Source organism: Loxodonta africana, chromosome 23 (assembly GCF_030014295.1).
Source record: "Loxodonta africana isolate mLoxAfr1 chromosome 23, mLoxAfr1.hap2, whole genome shotgun sequence".
Lineage (NCBI taxonomy): Eukaryota > Metazoa > Chordata > Mammalia > Proboscidea > Elephantidae > Loxodonta > Loxodonta africana.
In genome coordinates, this window is record NC_087364.1 from 15,967,251 (window position 1) to 15,986,061 (window position 18,811).

An 18,811-nucleotide genomic window follows, 5' to 3' on the forward strand; every position below is an offset into this window, starting at 1 on the left:
TCTATTAATATAGCCTACGGATAGATTATATTTCGAGAGTCATTTACATTGCTTGTTTAAACAGTCATCTAAAGCTATAAGGTGAACAGCTTAAGTCTCTCCTATCCTGCACACACGATGCTGCATTTTAAAAATCAAATGTCCCCCTTTAACTTTTCCCTCGTCGCCCATATGTCCATGTAGTCACTGATTCATCAGTTACCTTCTGCCTGAAAACTCTGCATATTCCTGTTTAGGTATCAAAATGAGGATCCCTGGTGGTGCAGTGGTTAGAGCCTGGCTGCTAACCAAAAGGTGGCAGTTCGAATCCACCAGCTGCTCCTAGGAAACCCTATGGGGCAGTTGTACCCTGTCTGATATGGTCGCTATGAGTTGGAATCCACTTGATGGCATCAGGTTTGTATCAAAGTAGTGTATGTTTCTCACCCACCACATAAACCTTTGTTTCTTTATCATAACTTTGAACAGATATAAAATGGGTATATTGCTTGGTGAGACCAAATCTCCAGATAAAAAGTACCGTCAAAGTCTGCCATTTTTCCTTAAAATGTTTTTTTTTAAAAAAAACCTTAATTTCACAGAGTATGTAAATGTATGCAATATGACTCTTTTTTTGTTTTGTTTTGTTTTGTTTTGTTAAGATAATTGCTTTAGTGTCTTTCAAGGAATTTTTAAAAAAATAACGTTTTATTGTGTTTTACATGAAAGTTTACGCAGCAAATTAGGTTCCCCTTCAACAACTTTTATGCAAATTGTTCCATGCCATTGGCTATAATTTTTATAATGTGTTAGCATTCTGATTATTTCTGTTATGTATGTTCTGTTTCCATTGATCTAGCTTCCCTTCCTCTCCCTGCCTTCTCATCTGTGCTTCTGGCTGTTGACCGTGTGGTCTCACATCATCAATTGTTGAAGGGAGCACATTACTCACAGGTGATGTCGCTGATTTTATAATCCAACTGATTACCTGGCTGAAAGATGGTCTGCAGAAACAGCTTCAATTCCAAGTTCAAAGGGTACCTTCGGGCGACAGGGTTGGGGATTCCTCTAGTTTCTAGTGGTCCAGTAGGTCTAGGGCTTTTTCCGGGAATTTGAGTTTTGTTCTATATTTTTCTCCCATTCTATCCTGGACCTCCTTTTGTGTCCCTGGTCACAATGGTCAGTAGTGGTAGCCAGGCATCATCTAGTTCTTCTTGTCTCAGGTTAGAAGAGGCTGTGGTGCATGTGGGCTATTTAGTCCTATGGATCAAGGAATTTTTTGATACTTAAAACTTTCTAGAAAAAATTTAAAAGCCCCAGGGATATAAACAATTCATAAATTCCAAGGGGTTTTTTGATAGCTATTAAAAAAAAAAAGAAAATCACTAACAGAAAAATCTCACTTCCCATTTCAAAAAAAAAAAAAAAGTGCACACGTATTCATGAGGCTAACCGATCACTACCACGCTCAGTCACAGGGTGATAGAAAAAAAAAAGCCACCGCCATAAAAGGATGTCTGCATCATCTCTCTTGAAACAACATGCCAAGGTTAACTTTCAGTGTGGGCACAGAGTGACTGCCACTACACAGAGGACTGAACCAGCCACCGATATGTAAGTACTAGGTGTTTTGCTTTTTCAACAAATTGTGTCGCGTTAAGGAAGACTTTCCAGCTTAAGTTTTGAGGCATGAAGTAAAGAATCTATTCCACAGCAAGTTATAACATTTCTAACAGAAAGTTTGCTATTAACCTGGTTTAGACTCTCTGGTAACTGGCAGCTCTAATTAGCTATTATTAAGCTAGGTGAAAGCAAAGAATTGTGTCAGAGATACCTCTGCCAAAAAACAGGGCTCGCTTTGTAGTTTTATGTGAACTCAGTAAAAACGGGAGTATCGTGTATAAATCAGCAAATCATGCCAATATTTCAGGTAATGTGAAGTTATATAAGGACTGCTCTTTTACAGGAAAGGAACAAAGTTACTTTACACTGCAGTAATTAAAAAAAATCAAACCTGTTATTTGGCTTACATTTATTTGATGATCAGTAAAGCTAAAGATGTCTCCATGTATGCTTTCTAGAACTTTTATGTGCCTAAAAAAAAAAAATCAAAAAGAGTGAATTATATGCAGTTGTTTGCCAGGCTGGATATGGTGGCAAGACAAACTTTTATCATATCAAAACATAAAGCTGTGAGACCTCCCCTAAAGGAGATGTTTTTTGGGGGTGAGGGGCACTTTAAGTACAATATAGTGCAGCGCTTAAGAGCATGGATTCTGGAGTTAAGTTCAAAACTAGGCTCTATTATTTACAAGCTGTGTTGCCTTGGGCTAGTTACTTAACCTCTCTGGCTTTGGTTTCTTCATTGTAAAATAGGGAGTAATAGTACTGCTAAGTGCTTATAATACTGCTTCTTGTAGTGAGTACTAAAAGACTATCTCTGCTGTCATTGTTCTCACCTCTCTGTGTCCACTAAACTACCAAAGTATAAATCCAATAGACAAATTGCTCTATCATTTCTGCGAGAATTATTTTTCTTGAACATATTTGCAGAACTTTACGGAATATTTTACGTGAAAACTGTGAGTCTGTGCATGGTTATACATTTAACTGTGCTTACTGTTTAGACTATGTATTTCCTCAGTACATGTTTTTTCTCTGGAGGTTTACAGTACTTTGTAGACACAAGACTGCAGAGAGCCCACCCCCTCACAAAGCATTCTCACTCCCATGCTCATGTATTACACGGGGGGCTGTCAGCGTATAGTGCTGTGGTGGCTTGCGTGTTGCTGTGATGCTGGAAGCTATGCCACCGGTATTTCACATACCAGCAGGGTCGCCCATCATGGACGGGTTTCAGTGGACCTTCCAGGCTAAGACAGACTAGGAAGAAAGGCCTGGTGATCTGCTTCTGAAAATTAGTCAGTGAAAACTCTACAGAAGATGAGCCCGCTAGGCGGAAAGCGCTCCAATACATGTGGCTATAACATTCTGGAAAATACAAGGCGCCAATATAAGATCAGACAATACATGTGAAATTCTCTGAAAACTGTAGTGGCAACCAAGACTTGAGACATCTTGTAAGCCCAACAGAGAAGAATACAAATATCTTGTTAAATACCTGCAAATGCTTGTGAATATCTAAAAAGTAGTTTAAAAAATAAATTAGTATAAAAGCCATCCTGGGTGTTCATCTTCTTTCAACCTAAACTTCTGTCCAAACTGTTTTATTAAAATATTGTTAGAAAAGGTGGCGCGGTAGTTAAGAGCTATGACTGCTGACAAAAAGGTCAGCAGTTTGAGTCCACCAGGCGCTCCTTGGAAACCCTCTGGGACAGTTCTACTCTGTCATTTAGGGTTGCTACGAGTTGGTATCGACTCAATGGCAACAGGTTTTGTTTTTTTTTTTTCTTTAAAATATGCTACAATTAATGAACTCCTTTATTTATTTAAATCAACATCTCTCTCCCTCCCTTCCCCGCTCCTGCTCTTTCCTTCCCCCGCTCCCCTCCCCACAACCAGCCCCACTTCAGAGAGGCAGAGTTGGTATATGCTAATGTTTGGGGATGTCTTCCTATTTTACCTGTTTTCTACCTATAATATCAAATTGTGTTGGAAATAAAAACTAGGGATGAAATATATCATACTAAATGTGAGTTCTGGAGCCAAACTGGGTTTGAATCCCGACTCCTAACACTTAACAGCTGTGTCTTTAGGCAAGTCATCACGTAAGTGCGCTGTGCCTCAGTTCCACATTGGAGAATGTATTTTTGAAGGTTTTATGAGAATTCGAAGAGGGAATACATGTACAGTGCCCAGGGTACTACCTGGCAGATAGTCCATGCCCAATAATATTGGTTATTATTATTAATCAAGGGGTCACTGTAGTCTAATAAAGAATCTTTGATTGAGGACCAAGAAAGCTGAGATTTTACTAGTCTTTTTAATGGCTATTTATTGAGCATCAATCATGGGTCAGTTGGATAGACAACAAATTTAACAACACACAGTTCCCACTCACAGGACTTCACAGGCTAGCGGGAAACGGGGAAAAAAACACAAACATTAGAGATGCTGTTACAGAGCGCTGTGACACGCCACACTGCCTTTTGTGGGGGTGTTGGGGACGGAGCAAGAGAGGATGAAGGTATGAGGTGGAGCTTCCGGGAACAGCTGATTTTGAGCTAAGTCCTGGAGGAAAGTAGGAGCTGAGGCTTCAAGAACAGGAGAAAGTAGGCATCAAACAGAGGAAAGAGCTTCACTGAGGCACAGAGTTGTGAGAGAACATGGGACATTCAAAAGCACGCAAGTAACTTAGACCCAGGACGGTAGAAGAGCAGATATGGCCACAAGTCCAATCATGAAGGAAACCATGCATCATGATCAAGGGTTCAGGTTGTCTGGGGTTCACCATTTGAGGGGCACTGTGACAGGCTGTTGCTATAGCCCCATGAAGAAGTGAGGATGGTTAGAAGGCAGGTAGTGAGAGTGAGAGTGGTAAACAGACAGGCAGAGAGACAGCCACAAATGCATGATGCAGAGGAGAAGCCAAGAGCAGAAGAGGGCTGGGCCGAACGCCCAAGGACCTCTAACTGACGGGAGGTAGCGGGTAAGGAGGACAGAGTCCAGAATGCCATCATGATCCCTGACTGGGTACCTGGGTTGAAGGGAAATAAATGACACAATTTCTCTGGAATTCTGTTAATCCATAAAATAAGGACACTTAATACTTCTCCCTAATTTCTATGGGATAATAGAGACAAAAAGCAAAACTTCAAACTCCCTTGAACTCTAAGGAGAAAAACTATGTATTACTTCCAGAAATATTTTGGACTCAAAAGAAATACACAGACACGGCTCCTCCTTACAAAGAGCCCCTTCATGTTATGCCGCTGGTTATCCAACATACAGGCAAATCGTGCCGCGTGGGAACACAGAGTCCCTGTCTTCCTTACGCTGGAATGAGTATTACAATCAGATTCTTCTATTGCCTGCAGTTCCTAAACATTACATGGTGCAATTCATGTCGTGAAGGTCACCACCTCCTTTGTCCTCATCTTTGATAGCTTCCACACCTTCCTAGTTAGTACTAAAGCTTCCAAAAGCCATACCGAAAAAAAAAAAAAAAAACCTACTGCTGTTGAGTCGATTCTGACTCCTAGCAAAACTATAGGACACAGCAGAACTGCCCCATAGGGTTCCCACGGCTGTAAATCTTTCTGGAAGCAGACAGCCACATCTTTCTCCCGTGGAGATGCTGGTGGGTTCCAACTACTGACCTCTTGGTTAGCAGCTGGGCGCTTAACCACTGTGCCACCAGGGCTCCAAAAGCCATACAAGGAATAAATAACCACAGAAAGATGAAAGAAAAAGAGCTGGAACATGCAAGACCCTCATGTGCAAATGGGTTTTTAATCAAATAATTAACAGTATCAGGCACATTCACTTTGCTGTCATTTCTAATGGTATGTATATATTTAGAAGCCCTGGTGGCACAGTGGTTAAGAGCTCTGCTGCTAACCAAAAGGTCGGCAGTTCAAATCCACCAACCACTTCTTGGAGACCCTATGGGGCAGTTCTACTCTGTCGTATACGTCTCTATGAGTCGGAATCAACTCGACAGCAACGGGTTTTGTTTTGTTTTTCGGTACTATTTAAGAGGTTGAAGTTGGTCTTCGTTGAGTGCCCACTGGGTTTAGGACACTGACTGCAGCACAGAGAGGAATTTGCAGACTGGTGAACACCCTTTCTGTCTTGACAAACATCTTTCTTCTCTTGCATTGTCCTGAGAATGACCCTCTGCACACTTGGGAGAGATGGTCAGAACCAGGCTGTGTCACGGTGTCAGTGGCAGGCCACAGAGTTAAGCTTCCTTGATAAGGCTGCCCACTGCTGTTGCCTCAATCTTGTCACGCTTTTACAAGCCAGAGAAAACAAGCTCCCCAGAAGGCAGGGAATGAGCGGTCCTCTCAGACAGGCTGACCACCGACAACTAACTCTGCTCTGAATATAATCATTCTGGTATCTGTGAGGTCCTTTCAGGATCATCTACTTTTTCGTCCTCAGAAAATGCAGTTGGTCAACACCATGTCACCCTTTCTGAACAATATCCCCTATGTCCTTCTGAAAAATGAGTCATGGACACGGACATAGCTATCAATTCAGGACAAAACCTGGCTAAAAAGATCACCTGAGAGTGTGCAAAGATGTATTGAACTAGGTTACTGAGGTGTGTAACCAGTTGCCAACCAGTCCGTTCCGAGTCATCGTGACCCCATGTGTGCCAGAGGAGAACTGTCCTCCACAGGGTTTTCAGTGGCTGATTTTTTGGAAGTAGATCACCAGGCCTTTCTTCCAAGGCACGTCTGGACTCAAAACTCCAACTTTTTGGTTAGCAGCTGAGCCTGTTCCATTTGCCCTACCCAGGTCTGCATTAACTCTTAAAGTAATTGATTAGCAGCATAATGGAAAGGCCAAACTGAATTTACCGGTGAAGTGACCGGAGGCTGTGACTCTACTGGTCACAGCCTGTCTGTGCCTCAGACTCCTTTTCTACACCAGGACTTACGCTCTCCACTTGCCTAGTTTACAGGCAAATGTCACACAAAAAATGAGGGGTGTTTAGTCAACTAAAAAGGAAGTGAGAGAAATCACGGGCTGAGTGCTCTGCCATGGTGTGTGTGACAATGGACCAAACTCAGATGCCCATTTGCTCAGCTTCAAGAACAAGGGGACTTTTTCCAAATAATTAACAGATATTTACAAAACCAGCTCACAGGGGAGGAAGTAATGTATGATTTCTTTCTTCTGCGGAGCATGTTTTTTCTCAAGAGAGCTGAAACGGCCTCAGTATGCTGCCCTGGTACATCTCTGCTTGTCTTTATTTCCTCAGTAAAACCATATCCTTGCCACTCCAATAAGCCATGTACCTTCGTCCTCTCCCTCCCTTCCCAATGATTTTATTTTTCCCCACTCCAGAAAATTTTCCTCAATCTCAGCTTTCCTTGAGAATATAGTCAAAGTACAATGTACCAACAGAAACCAAACAAGGAATCGGATCAGACCAAGCTAAAAGCTAGTCACTAAGAATGCAGAAATACAATTCCTATCTGTATATCTGCATCTTTGTGCCTCCCCATGCTGTTTTTGCAAGAGTTCTCCCGAGACTTCCTCTTTGCTGCATGCCACTGTGGGTTGGACTGCCTCACTGTAGAACCTGTCTTTAGCAAACATGACCTTATACACAGAAGTCACCTCTTATCAACTGTCATTTCTGCATGACTTTTTTGACCTATCCAATTAATTGTTAAAGCCTGAATTGAAACAGAATTCCTAGAAGTTTAACCTCCTTTCATTTAAAGGGTTAATATTATTTAAATAATAAATATTAGGGCTAAAGACATTTCAGGAATCTTAAAGCAAACACTTAAAGCTGATATTCTAACACTAACTACATCTTTGAATATAGTAAACACTTACTGTTTTGCTTTGTTTCTGCCTCAAATAAAAGCCAACCAAGCATTTTAGTTGGAAAAAACCCCACTGCTGTCGAGTTGATTCCCACTTATAGTGACCCTGGAGGACACAGTAAACTGCCCCGTAGTTTCCAAGGAGCACCTGGTGGATTCCAGCTGCTGACCTTTGGTTAGCAGCCATAGCTTTTAACCACTATGTGCATTTCAGTTAAAAATGCCATAAAATATATATGTACACTGTGAAAAACCACAAAGTTGGTAACCAGGGTAAATATTTCCAGAGGACAAATTACATCAGATCATAGACCATTTTCTTAAATACTAATAAATGAGTTTGCCTTGGGCCTTCTATTTTTTTCCATTTTGTGGCTAGATAGAACCCGTCTGTTCATGTCAACATGTCCGGTTATGCAAAAACGCAATGATAGTATCTAAAAAAATGTTACCAACTCTATTAGCAAAGAAAGAAATTCTAGAGAAAAAACACACTCAGGCCTACTTCTAAAAACCTAAGTACAAAGACTTTGGAGATATTTTGCTGAGAAGAACTTATGGTTTTACACGTGTCAGGAAAACAGTAAAGTTAAAAGAATCAAGTATTGCATTATGTAGACAAAACTGGGATCCTCTCCTTCATTTATCAACAAGAATGATAAGAGTACTGGCATAGATGGCTTCCAAGGCGGCTCCAAAACGGGCGATTTTCAGGAGGAAAAGGTGTTCTGGAGGCCAATGGAGGCTGTTTTTTTGGTCAGACCTGAATCTGGACTACACTGCCCACAGCCCAGTTATCCTCTGTGCCTTTGATTCCTGCCTGCTGGCGTGTGGGGCATTAAGTGCAGCTTATGGACCACACGGATCTTGTCATTAGACAGCATTATGAGGAAATCCTGATTTTTATAAATATTAATGCTTTAAGTTAAAAAGATTTAGAACAAGCACTTCTTTGTGCTTTTCTCTAGGCAATACAATGACAAGCTATAGTGCTTCATAAAGAGCCCTGGTGGCACCGTGGTTAAAGTGACCAACTGCTAACCGAAAGCTCTGTGGTTCAAAACTACCAGTCACTCTGAGGCAGAAAGATGTGGCAGTCTGCTTCCACAGAGATTCACAGTCTTGGAAACCCTATGGAGCAGTTCTACTCTGTCCTACAGAGTTGTTATGAGTTGGAATCAATCGATAGTAGTGGGTTTGTTGTACAATACTTCAATTTGGTTTATCTATCCTAAATAACGTGTCAGAAGTGGCTGCCTAATAATAATTTAAATGCGAAATACTTAAAATACATTCAAGAATGAATATGAAGTTATGCCCGAACAATGGTTAGTTAAGAGAGGGATTTACAGTCCAAAGGCCAAGGGATCACGGGGCACTTTTCATGCAAAAAGCGACCAGGGCACTTGCATCAGTGCTGTTTATTTACAGGTAAGAATGGCTCTTCAAGTTTAGCTTTGAAAGCACAAACTCTCAGTTCTTCAAAGGCAGAATGAAATAGTTGCCCCTGCGGGGGCGAAGGGGAGGGGGAAGAAAACTAGACACAATAGGAGGTTTGAGGCCAGGTCACCAGACAGAAGTACCCAGCGTGACCTTCGACTGCTCCAAAACTCAGTTTCCTCACCTGGGAAGTAGGTAGGTGATGATAGTTCTTAGCTTACAGGGTTGCTGTGAGGTTTAGATGAGTCGTGGCTTAAAGCTTCTGACACACAGGAGGCGCCGAGTACAAGTTAATTCATAAATCTGAAGAAAGGGCACTGGAGGGCTAGCTTTGAAAAGCCTATCAGAAGACAAAGTGTTTGTAAGAATGCCTGAACTGAAAAAAAAAAAAAAAAAAACCATTTTCCTCAGATTCCAAAAAAAGATTTACCTATTTGTTCATTTGACCGCCAATCACTGTTTAGTGTTAAAAACTTAGACTATAGGGTCGCTATGAGTCGGAATCGACTCGACGACAGTGGGTGGGTTTTTCTAATACTGATAAAACTCAGAAATGAAAAGCACTTATACAAAATTATATTTTGGCATATATATCCATGTAGACATCTTTCTATGTGTAAATATAAGGGGTTGTTTTTTCCCTCCCAAAAGTAGTATCTTGTGTCATCTGCTGGCTTTACTTAACACTATTCCTGGCAATAAAAAGAGCATCCAGCTGGCCGTTGCCAGCAGCTACATAGTATTCCACGGCATGGCTGTTACGAAACATTTAACCAATCCCCTAATGATGGGCATTTGATTGTAATTTTTCACCTTTATAAATAACAGTCTTAAATGTTCTTGAATTTAAACTGCTCTGAAACCCCTGACATTTCTGGATTCACTGAATGCCATATGCGAAACAGAAACTGTCATACGTAACCCTTACTGCTAAGTGCAAACGCAGGAGAGTATACTGCACGCATCACTGGAATACATGCGGGGTGATACAATTTAAAATTCATCTTAAAATTTCCCCTTAAAGTTGCTTAAGTTTTTTCTTTCTCCTTTCTTTCTTTCTTCTTCCTTTTTTTTTTTTTAAAGAAAATCTAACTTTCAGTTCCTAACAAGGGCTAAGCTTGTTTCTCATACTTTTTACGTTAACACAAATCAGATCACTGTGGTAAGTTCATATTTCACGACAAAAATGTGCAGCTGATTTCATTTCCTGGCAGTGATATGCATTTGGCTAAAAAAAAAACAAAAAAACGCCCAACTGCAATTCGATACAAAAGCAAAGTTTTACACCTATCTGAAATGTGGGGTGCTTTACGTGACTTTATTCTTAGCCAGACAATGAATCAGAAAAAGGAAGGGGAATTTCTGCCTAAAAAGTAGTGCATTCCCTCTTGCCACAAAAATGGCATTTGTCCTATTTAGATGGTTCTAGTTCCTCTGCCGGAAACTCTGGTGGCGTAGTGGTTAAGCGGTACAGTTGCTAACCAAAAGGTCAGCAGTTCGAATCCACCAGGGCTCCTTGGAAACTCTTATGGGGCAGTTTGACTTTGTCCTGTAGGGTTGCTATGGATTCTGAGTCAGAATCGACTATGAGTCAGAGCTGATTTGACGGCAATGGGTTTGGTTTTTGGTTTTAGTTCCTTTGCCAGGGCTTTGTCAAAACCACCAAATTATGAGAATAAAAACATAAGTTTTATATTCTGCTCTTCTTAACCTGATCATATATGTAACTATACAATCACAGATTTTTTAAAAAATGACTTAGATCCTGAAATTTTCAAAATTAGATGTACAAAAGGCAGTTCATGCTAGTTTAAATTAAATATGCTTTTAATGAACTGTACCCTTCTTGGTTTTTCCTAGAGAACGTGCACACCACTGATGGATTTTAAAATGGACAACAACTTCACCACGCCCTCTACAACTCCACAGGGACCGAACTGTGACCTTTACACACATCATAACACAGCCCGGGTACTAATGCCTCTGCATTACAGCGTCGTCTTCATCATTGGGCTTTTTGGAAACTTACTAGCCTTGGTGGTTATTTTTCAAAACAGAAAAAAAATCAACTCTACCACCTTATATTCAACAAATCTGGTGATTTCTGATATACTTTTCACCACTGCTTTGCCTACACGGATAGCCTACTATGCGCTTGGCTTTGACTGGAAGATCGGTGACGCCTTGTGTAGGATAACTGCCCTCGTGTTCTACATTAACACGTACGCCGGTGTGAACTTCATGACCTGCATGAGCATTGACCGCTTCTTTGCTGTGGTGCACCCTCTGCGATACAACAAGATGAAAAGAATTGAACACGCAAAAGGCGTCTGTGTGTTTGTCTGGATTCTAGTATTTGCTCAAACACTCCCACTACTCATAAAACCTATGTCAAAGGAGGAGGCTAAAAGGACGACATGCATGGAATACCCGAACTTTGAAGACACAAAGTCTCTTCCCTGGATTCTGCTTGGAGCATGTTTAATAGGATATGTCCTTCCGCTCGTCATCATTCTCATCTGCTATTCCCAGATCTGCTGCAAACTCTTTAAAACGGCCAAGCAAAACCCGCTAACTGAGAAATCTGGCGTAAACAAAAAGGCCCTCAACACCATCGTTTTTATAATCCTCGTGTTTGTTATCTGTTTCACACCTTACCACGTTGCAATTATTCAACACATGATTAAGAAGCTTCGTTTTCCTGATCCCCTTGACTGTAGCCAAAGACACTCGTTTCAGATCTCTCTGCACTTTACTGTGAGCCTGATGAACTTCAACTGCTGCATGGACCCTTTCATTTATTTCTTCGCATGTAAAGGCTACAAGAGAAAAGTTATGAAGATGCTGAAACGCCAAGTCAGCGTATCCATTTCCAGTGCCGTGAGGTCGGCCCCTGAAGAAAACTCCCGGGAACTGACGGAAACGCAAATGATGATACATTCCAAGTCTTTAAATGGGAAGTAAAAAGGAACCACATCTTGGATTTACAGCAAAATAAACTGTACGAAGAGTGTGCAAGACTTATAAAGCGAAATGATTATTCAACCTCCAATCAGGATTCCTTTAAAAAAGAAACTTTCATTGTGCTCTATTCCCCCCCTCCAGCTTGAAAGTAAACAGATACACATTTTACAGTTCAAGAGAACTACATCAAGCACAGCTCTCATTTGTGAATGAAGTAATATGCCAAAAGGGACGCTATCGTAATAGCTCTCAATTGTAAAAAGTTTTGTGTCAATGAAAATTTAGTTGATATCTCCTGCCAATAATCTGGCAAAAAAGACTGATTAGATTGTATATTGCCAATGTAAAAATGTTAATATTGTAATATAGTTCTTTAATCCATGTCTCTTAAGCAATTTTAGATTGTATCTCCTCAATAACACATTTTTTCTTTTGTTTTGAATCATAAACCTTTGATTCAAAGTACTCTTTTGGAATAAAGAGCAGATAGCTACAAAACTTTGAGTATGTCTCTAATGCTCACTGTCCATTACAAACATAAATTTCAGGGAGAATATAATGAACAATAGATGTGAAATAGTAACATTATAAACAACAGTGGTGACTAAGGCAATGGAAGTATTGAGATATCCCCAAAACAGTCTACACAGTATTTAAGAGTTTACTGTTCAGAAATATGGTTAAGAACTTTACATGGAGGTACCCAATGGGAGGTGGAGTCCCTGGGCAGTGCAAATGGTTTACACACTTGGCTGGTAAACAAAAGGTTGGAGGTTCACGTGTACCCAGGCACACCTCAGAGCTAGGGCCTGATGATCTACTTCCAAAAAATCTGCCATTGGAAATCCTACCGGGCACAGTTCTATTCTGACCCACGTGGGGTCAGTATGACTTCCAATTAACCCAACAGCAACTGATTTTTTTTAACCCTTGGGGAGGAAGGTCCACTTGTTACATTCTTCTTGGGAATGAAGAATTTTCACATATACTTGGTTTTCTCTGTGTCTCTAGGGGATCGTTTCTTTTTCAGTCACTGGTTGGTAATATCCTGTATTTGTATTTCAATAGTTGGTTATCAGAAAATTCGGGGACAAGCGGTGGCAGGAAATGTAGTTCCTGCTTGCCTAAGTAAAACTCATTTCAAGATTGATAAGTAGTAAAACGTAAAATTATAAACTTAGAGATCCCACGATTCTTTCCAACACTATATACTTACTCAGAAAAATACCTGACTATGGGTAGCAAGACCTTTGCAAGTATAGTCAACCTGTCTGCCAGCTCAAATTTGTTTTATCCATCCCCCAAATTACCCCAACAAAGTATCTCTATTGACAGATGATACCAACATTGATAATGGAACATAAAAAATGAAATGCTCCATATTTTCAAATGTAGAGCTTGTACCCTCTAAGACTTTGCAATTTAGACATATTAAAGGACAGAGCTAATTAGCCAACATGTGAATTTAGATAAAGAAATATGTTCAGCTCAGAAATAACTTTATATTTCAAGAGGAAAAGCATTTACTCTTTCCAATCAGTTAAAAAAAAAAAAAGTATAATACAATTTTAGAAGAGGAAACACCAAGCTTAAATTAGCCCTTAAGATGGTCTATTTCGGTCACTTTTCAGTTCATGGTAATTTACCATCATCTGTAAAGCTAAAAAAACATTTGGTCACTGACTCTAAGTGAAGAACGAGCAATAGGGCAGAGCAGAACTGCCCCTTAGGGTTTCCAAGGAGCAGCTGGTGGACTGAAACTGCTGGCCTTTGGGTTAGCGGCTGTAGCACTTAACCGCTAAGCCACCGGGGCGCCTATATGAATTAGAAGTGAACCTGTAACATGTGATCCATTCTTTTGAATCCACGCAGGACAAAACTCATACTCACGAGAACAGTTGCTAAGAGAAGTCTGCTTTACATTAAACTTTGAAAAATGGATCACTTAAAAAATAATCTTCAAATTTCTATTTAATTAAAACCTTAATTAGCTAGGTCTGAACGATTACTAAAAGTTTACCACAGGCTACATTTCCATGCCCTCTACAGGCATTATCTCATTTAGTCCTTATGAGAAGGAGTCCCCGGGTGATGCAAACAATTAAGTGCTTGGCTACTAGCTGAAAGGTTGGTGGTTTGAACCCACCCAGAGGTGCCTGAGAAGACAATCTGCTTTTGAAAGGCTACAGCCTTGAAAATCCCATAGAGTACATTTCTACTCTGATACACATCGGTTTGCCATGAGTCAGAATTGACTCAATGGCAACTAATAACAGACCACCTTATGAGATGGGTACCATTACCATCCCTGTCTTAATGACGAGGAAGAGGATTCAGGCCACAATGAGTGGTGATTCCGGATTTAAACCCAAAACATCTGACCCCAGTGTCTGTATTCTGACTCAGACGTCACCATTAACTGAAATATGCCCATTAAAAGACAGGTCCAGTTCCACCCTCTTGCCTGGGCTCCATTCCCCTATTTCCTATGGCCTCCCACGCCTTGGACATCTCACCATGACCACATCTGAACTTTAATTCATCATCTTTCCTCTAAAGGGCCGCTAATTTCTCTGTAAACTCAAGCTTCATTCTCCCAGTCACCCAAAGGTGAAACCTGATTACCCTTCTCTCACCCGTGGTATCTAAATCCTGCTTAAGTTTCTCTGCCCAATATCATCATCTCTCCTCTAAAGGGCCGCTAATTTCTCTGTAAACTCAAGCTTCATTCTCCCAGTCACCCAAAGGTGAAACCTGATTACCCTTCTCTCACCCGTGGTATCTAAATCCTGCTTAAGTTTCTCTGCCCAATATCATCATCTCTCCTGCCCACCTTTTCTTTGCCTGGTATCATCACGCTAAGTCCAGACGCTGGCCATCTTACATCTAAATAACTATAACCTCTTTCTTGCTGGTTCCCTCAACTAGAGTCAGAAACTTTAGCCGTCCTTTAAGACGCTGTAATTGAAGCTAGCAGGTTAAATTATTAATAATAACAAATACCCACTAACAGTTATGTATGTAGCACAGTGCTCTAAGCACTTTACATATACAAGCTCATTTAAATCTCACGATAATTCTGTGAGGTCCATCCTATCACTCGGCGCATTTTACAGATGAGGAAACTATCCTCTTAGAGAAGATGACTAATTTCCTCAGGGTCACCAAGCTAGTATCTGGCAGCCTGGCTCCATCGGTGTTTGCAGTACATAGTCTCTCTTAAGCATGTAGAATTCTAAGTCCCAGGTCCTCAAAGAGCCTTGAAAGACACACTTACTGCTCACCAAATATCCACGAACTCCCTCATGTTTCCCAGCCCCATCAGTTGGGTAGGTGAGAATATGTGACTACTTTTGGCCAATGGGCTGGGGGCAGAAGTGACATGTCACTTCCAGGCTGAAGCATCAGAGAGCAGCTCATCTTTCCTGCCACAGGGACCAGATGTTGCAGATAGTGAAACCTTCGTCAGCCTGGGTCCTTGAATGAGTAAGTGGAGAACCCTCCACTCCCACCCACCTGTGTTGGACTAGTAATGCAAACAAGAAATAACACTTATGTTTTGAGCCTCCGAGGTTTCACGATTAATTTGTGGCTGCAACATAGTCTATTCTGATTAATACAGAGTTTTTAACCCATTAGAATGAAAAGACCAATTCACATAACGAAAGGAAAGGAAAATGCAGAAACTCTCTAGTTCTCCTGGCAAACAAACACAATCTTCCTTAATCCACTTTCACTGTGTCATTTCATGCTCAAGGATTGAGAATGTTCCCCCCATGACCCACCGCATCAAGTTCAAGTTCCTCTGTCATACTTTCAAGCCTAATTTCCTTCCATTGCCTGATATGTTCTCTTTAAGTGAGTCTGGTTGGTTCTGTCACTATCCCATGGGTATAACAGGTACAGTAAAACCTGCGAAAGCTGGAACCTGTGTAAGGCAGAAACCTGTCAGAGAAGGAAAGCTCAAATATTTTCCACTAAGAGAGAGATAGAAAAGTGGTAAGCCTGCACCCTGTTAAACATGGAAAAGTTGCAAGACCCAGAAAAAAAAAAAAAAAAAGGGCAGTTCCAGCTCTCACAGGTTTTGCTGTACTTGGCTCTCGGTGGTTGGGTTGTTCTGTTTCCTCTACTTTACTCGTTCTGTACACTTACATCCAAATCTCATCTCCTTCTTAAATTCTTCTTTGCCTGATTTTAAAGCCACCCATCTTCCTTAACTTACTTGGATTTTATAGCCACATATTTTTAAGTTTAGATGTACGCACGTCATCTTACAACAAAGGAAGAAAAAAAAAACTACACTGAACTGGAGACCTGGGGCCTGGTTCTGGTTTGAGCGCTAACCAGCTATGTCACCTTCATGCCATCTGTGCGTCTTCCTTAGTTTTCTCGTCAGTGAAACAACAGTGTTAGATGATACATAACCTCTCTGCAAACCATAATACTGCCCACGGTTTATTATTTCATGTGCATTATTTTTGTATGTCTAGACTGAAATGTAAGCTCCAGTAGGGCTGGGACCTTGCCATTTACTTCCTTCTATTCTAGTAGTACTGAGCACAGTACCTTGTAGCTAGATAATGCTCTAAAATGTATGTCGACTAAAGGTCATCAGATATTGGCTGAGGATACTACACATGGTTTGTATTATTACCGTCTGATGAAGGAAATAAGAGGTTTATATTATTGCATGTAGCTACCGGTTAGGCAGCAAGAGATAACAAACGTGTTTGGGACTGAAACCTTAGTTACGGAGAATACATTAAATTGGAAACTGGAACAGTACTTAAATCAGTCAGGATTTCTTGTTTTTAAAAAGTTTTTGTTGAGAGCATACTTTTTTCCCTTCTTCCCATGCACGAAAAAAGCAACATACATGACTACTTATTTTATTCCTGATAATACACATCCAGGCTGTTCAACTCAGAGAAATCTCTGCAACACTGCAGTTGTCAGAGAGAAGAAACCATATGAGGGCAACGTACATGGAAAAGTACAACTCTCAGTTTTGGTTTTGTTTTAATACTTTATCCTCCTCAACATTCTCAAAGCACTTCTCTTCCTCTTCATTTGTACACCTACTGTGCCACTTCTCGCTGTTAATAACGCTACTTAGATGTCTTGTGGACTCAACTAGCTCGCAAGCCGCTCTTGCGGCCAGCGGCCACAGTACTCTGTCTCCCATGGTACCTACCACAGCTGATCCAAAACAAGAACTCAAATTTTTCTGATTGGCTTTTATCAGTTTTCTCAGAGTGTCAGAACATTTATTTCTGGGTTTCTGCCTCTTGTAAGCATGACTTTTCCCATGCAAGTTTTGAGAAGAAAAAAGTGTATCAGAATGAAACTACCTGGAGGCTACAAAAGGGCTGTGTTTTAAGTCTCACTCTCCAAAAAGTAACATCTTGATGGGCTGATATTGCTTGAGGGCAGCAGTTCCAGGATTTCCCCCCATGTTCTACAGTGAAAAGTTTGCTTTGCACCATAGTGAAAATATATGGGGTTACTGCCGGTATGATGGCTTAAAAAATAAATACAAACTAGAGTGTCATGTACTGGCCTTTCATGTATTATAATTCAAGAGAGTAATGAAAGTGTTTCCTAGTGCCATCTCATGCATTATTGCCCATTTTCTCCCCATAAAAGGAGCATGGGCAAGGAAAAGGTCATGCATTTGGACACTACTGATTTTGTTTAAAGAATAGCTGTTAAAAGGAAGACAACAAAAACAGACCCACAGACATGACACCTACGTAACAAGAAACCTAAGCAGCCCTGGTTTTTAGACCTATCCATCTCTCAGGGGCTCTATCCAAAACATGGTGTAAGTCTGAGGCAGGAGCAGAGCTGAGGGGCACTGCAGGTCCTGGCCATGCAGAATTTAGGGAGCAAATGGTAAAATGGAAAATGGGGAAAAAGGGGGAACTACTCGTGAATGAATAAAAAGAGTTACTTTGTAGCTAGTTAGGATCTCACTTGCTCCTCTCAACTCTATGAGGCAAGTAGGAGAAAAAAAAAAAAATTATTATTTATTATTGTTGCCATGGTAGAGCTGAGAAAACCACAACTGGAGACATTAGGTGAGTTACCCCATGTAAGGTATAGAGTGAGAATTTGAATCAACTCCAAGCTCTATAATCTCTCTCCTGTAAGTAACTGCTGTAAAATATTTTTTCCCATAAATGAGTCACTGCAGAAAAACAAAAAAATTACTTCAGTAAAGGAAGACTAGGTAAAGAAGAGAGAAATCACACATTTTGAATCCCTTGTCCTGTTCATCTATTCCTTTCTCCTTTTGAAACTTCACTTCCTTGTCTAAAGGATTCTTCCAATAAGGTCAAGGTTCAAATTAAAGTAGGAAAACGAGACATAAAGAAGGACAGCACTCTTCCTTTAAGATAAAAGGAGACAGCCCCCTTGGCCATGCAGGATCTCGTCCCACTATAACTAGCGGAAACACTGTCAAACGTTCCCTGATACCACAGTTTCTTTGTCTTTTCTCTCTCCCTCTTTTTTCCTTCTTGTCTCTTTTTATTTTTTTAACTTGCTTTAAAAAAAAAAAAAAAATGCAGAAGCAAATCCTAAGAGAAAATAAGGAGAATCCCTTACCAGATCACGTTTTACTCAGCGCAGTCTGGTCTCTGAGACTGACAACAGAGCAAGGGTGGCCTGCTTCTCGCAATCTCTGACATTGCACAAGCTGTTGCTTTTCCTAGTATCTCATGGTAAGATTCACTTGGTAATAAAAGAGGAAGGAAGACTGTCTGGCTGAATAAAACATTAACCAACTTACAAGCGGGGTGCTGCAGAAGTTTATTTGTAAGGTTACTGTGATAACTATACAGAAAATCTATAAATCACTTACGTGGTACTTGGTACACAGTAGACTCTTGATAAACATGAATTTCTTTACCCTCCCCTTTTTAACGTTACAGAGAATGAGCAGAACCACAAAAGTA

The 18,811-nt window shown here is 40.6% G+C and overlaps 2 protein-coding genes across 5 annotated transcripts in view; one reads left to right on the forward strand and one right to left on the reverse strand.

Moving 5' to 3' along the window:
- UBAC2 (UBA domain containing 2) overlaps positions 1 to 18,811 on the reverse strand; it is a 213,120-nt gene that overhangs the window by 100,289 nt on the left and 94,020 nt on the right. The window lies entirely within an intron of this gene.
- Positions 1,459 to 18,632, forward strand: GPR183 (G protein-coupled receptor 183). Its single transcript, XM_003413960.4, has 2 exons — positions 1,459 to 1,593; positions 10,749 to 18,632. Exon 2 carries the CDS (start codon positions 10,767 to 10,769, stop codon positions 11,850 to 11,852), a length of 1,086 nt encoding a protein of 361 aa, XP_003414008.1. The 5' UTR covers positions 1,459 to 1,593; positions 10,749 to 10,766; the 3' UTR covers positions 11,853 to 18,632.